At 34.0% G+C, this 5,841-nt stretch overlaps 1 protein-coding gene across 1 annotated transcript; it reads left to right on the top strand.

Annotated features, from left to right (window-relative positions):
- The first annotated feature begins 2,164 nt into the window (after positions 1-2,164).
- LOC143583665 (uncharacterized) lies at positions 2,165-4,317 on the top strand. The gene is made up of 2 exons (XM_077065908.1): positions 2,165-2,387; positions 3,210-4,317. The coding sequence occupies exons 1-2, from the start codon at positions 2,319-2,321 to the stop codon at positions 4,299-4,301; spliced, it is 1,161 nt and encodes a 386-aa protein (XP_076922023.1). The 5' UTR covers positions 2,165-2,318; the 3' UTR covers positions 4,302-4,317.
- The last annotated feature ends 1,524 nt before the right edge of the window (positions 4,318-5,841 follow it).

The raw sequence follows: 5,841 nt of genomic DNA, 5'->3' as shown, positions 1-5,841 counted from the left end.
ATCGGTTTATTTGGGTTTCGATTTCGTTTCGAATTTCAGTTTTTTTCGAATTTCGAATTTCTTGAACACTTTTAACCAGGTGTTGACTCATCAAATATTCAAATGTCGACTGAAATGTGGGTTGAAACCACGTTGGACCTTACCAAACAAAAAGATAATAAAGAATAAAAAAACTAGTTTATTGTAATTACAGAAATATTATGAATTCCAAATAAATAACTTTCAACATATACATAAGTAATACTATATCATATATCAAGTAATGGAGACAACTAAAAGGTGTTTAAAGAATTAAAATATGAATAAAATGATTTGGAATTTGATTTGAAATTAGTTGCTCTAAAAAATTTAGAAGCACAATGACGATTGTGGTAAGTGGTAACTATTTCTAACATATATATATATATATATATATATATATATATATATATATATATATATATAATGGACTGTGGTTTTTGCACATGTAGTTTGTTCAATTATGTGGTTTAAGTTTAATAGTTTAAATTTGCGCTTTTTATCATTTGGTTTCATTTTACTTGCAATTAATCCCGATCTCACTAACCCCGTTAAGTTTGTTCATTAAACTCATCAGCGTGTCCCTCACGTGAGGGACAATTTTGTCCCTTTTTCCCAAATATGCCCCAGCTTATCACGTTAGGGGGCTTGAGAATTATGGCTGAGGTTTGTTTGGGGAGAAAAAGGACAAAAATGCTCATCACTGAACAGTCAGACTTAACGGGATTAGTGTGATCGGGTTTAATTGCAAGTAAAATGAAACAATAAGAACGAAAATCACAAATTTAAAACTATTGAACTAAAATCGTAAATTTAAACAAACCATATAGACGAAACCGCGTTTTACTTAATATATCATATATTAAGTTCAAATCTTTTGAAACCTATTTGCTGTATTAAGATCACATCTGACCGAAATCCGAAGAGCCCAAGGTTTCAATGCAATTTTAAAAGACAGGTCCAAATGGTTATGGGCATGGCCCAATGTTGTGCGAATTAGTCGAGTCCATTTTTCTTTTGGGCACGGACGAAACAATTTATAAGGCTTAAATGAATGTTAGCTCGGCTAAAGTTGAGAGATCAATCTATAATTACTATTAGAGCTTATCAGTGACGAAGCTTGAACGAAAACGTGAAAAAAAAACCTAATACGTATAAAATTTTTCATAACTAGTGAGCCGGACTCAAAGTTTTCGGACATAAACGGATAAATTTACACTATGTATAAAAAAATTTGAACGAAAACAAGTAAAATCTACGCTCCTAGGCAAGGGGTGGGGGAGCCACAACTATCCTTCACCACTGGACTGTATGTCGGTGGTTGGTAGATGGCTACAAGTGGGTTAAGATTGATTTAAGGAGTGCCCCTATCCACCCCAGTAGTGGTGGGCAAAAAAACCGGTTAATTGACCTAATGATCTAAACCGGAACTGAAAAAATATGACGGTTTGTAAATTTTGAAGAGGAACCGGTTTGGAACCGATGCTTAGGAATCGATGTATGTATGCATGCATGCATGTATGTATGTGTATATTACGTATGTACATATGTAATTTATGTATGTATGTTTCATTAATAAAAATATTCGTATATAGAAAATCAATTCCTACACGAACTAGTTCTAAACCAAACCTAACCGGTCCACCATAAACCAATTTGACCACTTTGACAATGAACCAGTTCCGTTCCAAGCCGAACCAGTTTAAAAATCAATTTGTGCACCTATAGTCCCCACCCTAAATAAGATTTTAAATTAATATGAAATCTTAAAATTTATAAAATATATAATCGTTAAAAAACAATTAAATTATTTTTATTAAGTTGTAACAAGTCTAGATATTTATAAATTATAATTATTATATTTTTTTTAATTTAACAAACAAGGTTTCCTTGTTCCATGATAATTCATAGTATTCCATGAAAAAACTCTCTAAAATAAAAACCAGAGATAGAGACACAAACACATACATACAAAATCTATATATCTATATATAGATACACATACCATATCTAACCTTCATGTGTTTGTAACACAACACAACACAACCACTCAAACGGCTATTATTTGAGCGCACGAACCGCTATCTTTAATATAAACCTCATTAATATTATTATTTAACCGCTATCTTTCAGTTACTTTTTGCACCACATATTCCTTCATATGCGCACGAACCGTCGCATTTGATCAGGGTTTTTACGACGACGAGTTAGCCGTCAGGATTGTGGAGGAAGGAAGGCTCAAATCTTAATTAATTAATATTTTTTTAATTGTTAGTTGTTGATTTGAGCCTTCGTTCTTCATGCCTGCTGATAGTTATTCATCTTCTAAGAAGAAAGATGACAATTTGGACGATGATGTTTGTAGTCAGGTATTATTATTATTATTTGATTAGATTATGGGGATTTTAATGGTTTCATGTTAATGGTCTTGGGATTAAAGTTAGAAACTTAGAACTAGAACATTGATGTTGATGGATTCGAGATCGGCTCGCTTTGAGTTTTTTTTTTATATATAAAAGTTCAAGCAAGGCTCGTGAGTAATTTTTTCAAACTCGAGCTGACTCAGGCTCAACTTGTTTATCATTTATTAATAATTAATTTAACGCATAATTATTATTTTCACATGTTTTGAGAAAACCTTAAACGGCCCAAAGCTCAACTAGACTCATGTCAAGTACCTTAAACGAGCCAAAGCTCGGCTCAAGCTCTATAACTAAACAAGCTTTATTTGAGGCTCGTGCTCCTGTCCAGTATCTTAAACGAGCTAAACCTCAGCTCGCGCTTGGAAACTAACAAGCTTTATTTGAGGCCCGGGCTCGAAAATAGTGGCGAAGCTTGGGCTTAATCTATGGGGTGACCGAAGTCACGGAAAAATATTTTAGGGGCGTCTGGACTCAATACATATAACAATTTTCGGACGAAATTGCAAAAATTTACACTACGGAGCGAAAAAACGGGGGTGACCGGGGACACCCCGGTTCCTCTTAACCTTCGCCCTTGCTCGAAAACTAAACTAGCTTTGTTTGAGGCTTGGCTTGTTTCGAGCTTTAACCATAATAAGATGACACATTCATACATTTTCTTTATTATTGCCACTTGAAGACATAATTTGTGTTACTAGATTATTCAAATTTTAGGCATTTTATCATCAAACTACACTTTCATCTAATGCTTATAAGTTTCACTTGTAGGAAGCAAGCAAAATGACCCTAATTCGTTGCATGATGCAAACGTTACTCGACACACGATCGTTTATAATATTAATCCTAGTCATTCCAATCGGTTTCATGTTCGCATACTTCCACGGACAAAAGATCACATACTTTCTAAGACCATTATGGCAATCACCCCCTAAACCATTCATACACATCCCACATTATTATCACGAAAACGTGACAATGGATTCGCTATGCAAACTACACGGTTGGGAGTTAAGGGATTACCCACGAAAAGTATACGATGCGGTTTTGTTTAATAATGAAATCGATATGCTTACGATTCGATGGAAGGAACTTAACCCGTATATTACTCAGTTTGTGCTTCTTGAAACTAATTCTACTTTCACAAGTATCCCAAAACCGCATTATTTTGCTATAAATCGTGAACGGTTTGAGTTTGTCGAGCCACGTTTAACGTATGGGACGATTGGTGGACGGTTCAAGAAAGGGGAGAACCCGTTTGTGGAAGAAGCGTATCAACGAGTTGCACTCGATCATCTTTTGAAGATTGCGGGTATAGAAGATGGTGATTTGTTGATAATGTCGGATGTTGATGAAATCCCGAGTGCGCATACGATTGATTTGTTGAGATGGTGTGACGGGCCGCCACCGATGATTCATTTAAACTTGAATAATTATTTATACTCGTTCGAGTTTAACGTTGATCACAGCAGTTGGAGGGCTTCAGTGCATCTATACCAAAAGGGGAAAACGCGATATGTGCATTACCGACAGACGGATTACTTGTTGGCCGAGTCTGGGTGGCATTGCAGCTTTTGTTTTAGGGAAATTACTGATTTTGTGTTTAAAATGAAAGCTTATAGTCACACGGATCGTGTTCGGTTTTCTCACTTTCTGGACCCGAAAAGGATCCAGAATGTGATATGTAACGGGGATGACTTGTACGATATGTTTCCCGAGGAGTACACGTTTAAGGAAATTATAGCGAAGATGGGTCCGATTCCTCATTCTTATTCAGCGGTTCATCTTCCGTCGTATTTGTTAAACCATGCAGAAGAACTCGGGTATCTTTTGCCCGGTAATTGTATCCGAAAATCGGGTTAAATCTTGGATTAGTGTAAGTTTTCATGATATAAACATAGTTTTGTTGATTTAGGGGGGTGGGTTGATTAAGTTGTATATTCCATTTTCATCCTATGTAATGTACATCAACAGATATTTAAGTTTTTATTTAAAATCTATTTTTATGCTGTTGTGACTTGTACTGTACAAGTATCCAATGTGGGTGATTTAATGTTTTTTGTTGAATATATTGTTGATGGGGTTTTAGTGGTAAGTGCATGTTTGAGGTCAACTGGTGCATGGTGTGTTGATAGAAAGGTAAGTGCATGATAAATAAAGGTTGGTTCTTTTTGGAATTTTGCATTGAATTTTAAGAATTATTATTATTATTATTAATTTATTATTATTATTATTATTATTATTATTATTATTATTATTTGGATTTGTTTTTTGTTTTTCTTATTTATATATTTTATATATTATATAATATAAATATCAAGGATCTTTTAAATTTTATAAGGTTACAAACTCTTTTGCATATTATAGTACCATTATTGCATGTTTTAAAAAGGTTAAGTGAAAGTTGAGAAAATAGTATGGTATTTTAATCCATAGTACACCTCAGCTATATACAAATTTTATAAATTTAAATAATAATAACTATTCTGTCCCCTCAAGTTAACCCAAATATTCCTCAATTTTATTATATTTGGTTTTTCTTTTGTATCTTTGATTATGTTATTTTTTTTAATTTTGGTACATACCACTGCGAAGTGCTTAAACTCATTTAATTCCTTGGAAATGTTTAACTAGTTATTAAATATGTGTTTTACAAAATTTTAATTCTATATATGTATGACCGGCGAATATGACCTAAACGAAAAATTCATATTGTGTGCATGGCATTAATAATTCAAATCATATTTATATATAGATTTAAAGTACTTAAATTTAAATTATATAGTTATCATAATAAATAAGACGAACTCGAGTTTAAGATTGCAACTTAAATTCTGAACTGAGTTGAGCCAACTCAGCAGGAAGTTCTAGTCGAGGTCGAGCTAGCCTTGGCTCGACTAGGCTTGACTCGCTAACAATCTTTTAGTGTTGTTGCCTATTGCATTGCGCGGACACACAACTAGTTATACATGGTTTGTTTGTTTGCTTTTTGACTAGCTTGAGTTTTCTTAGTTATAAAGAGGTTAAGAGAAAAAAGAGTCGCAATTTGTATTTTGCTCCAATTGTATGGAGTGATGATTGAGGCTTGAGATTTTTATAGTCTTTATTTCGAACAAGTCTTAATGGAGTTTTTTTTTATAGTTGTGGGTTTTTTCATTGATGGTATTCCTGGGTGATTGAATCTAGGAGCGTCAAAATCAATATGGAAGGTTGACATCCCGTTTTAGAAAGACTCGCTCATGTATTGAAGATAGGGATGACAAAAAGCCCGAGCCCGATGGGTATACCTGAAACCTGAAACACATCGGACACGTATACCCGAAACCCGATGGGTAAGAGCCAAGTATGGGATTGGGATTTAAAATTTTCGCAGGTATGGTCGGGTATGGGATTAGATGATACA

The sequence above is a fragment of the Bidens hawaiensis genome, unplaced genomic scaffold (genome assembly GCF_021521415.1).
Source record: "Bidens hawaiensis isolate Kalapana, Puna unplaced genomic scaffold, B.hawaiensis_p1.1 tig00032489_1, whole genome shotgun sequence".
In the NCBI taxonomy this organism is placed as follows: domain Eukaryota; kingdom Viridiplantae; phylum Streptophyta; class Magnoliopsida; order Asterales; family Asteraceae; genus Bidens; species Bidens hawaiensis.
Note: the sequence above shows the minus strand (reverse complement) of the source record. Positions and strands in the feature narration are given on the sequence as shown.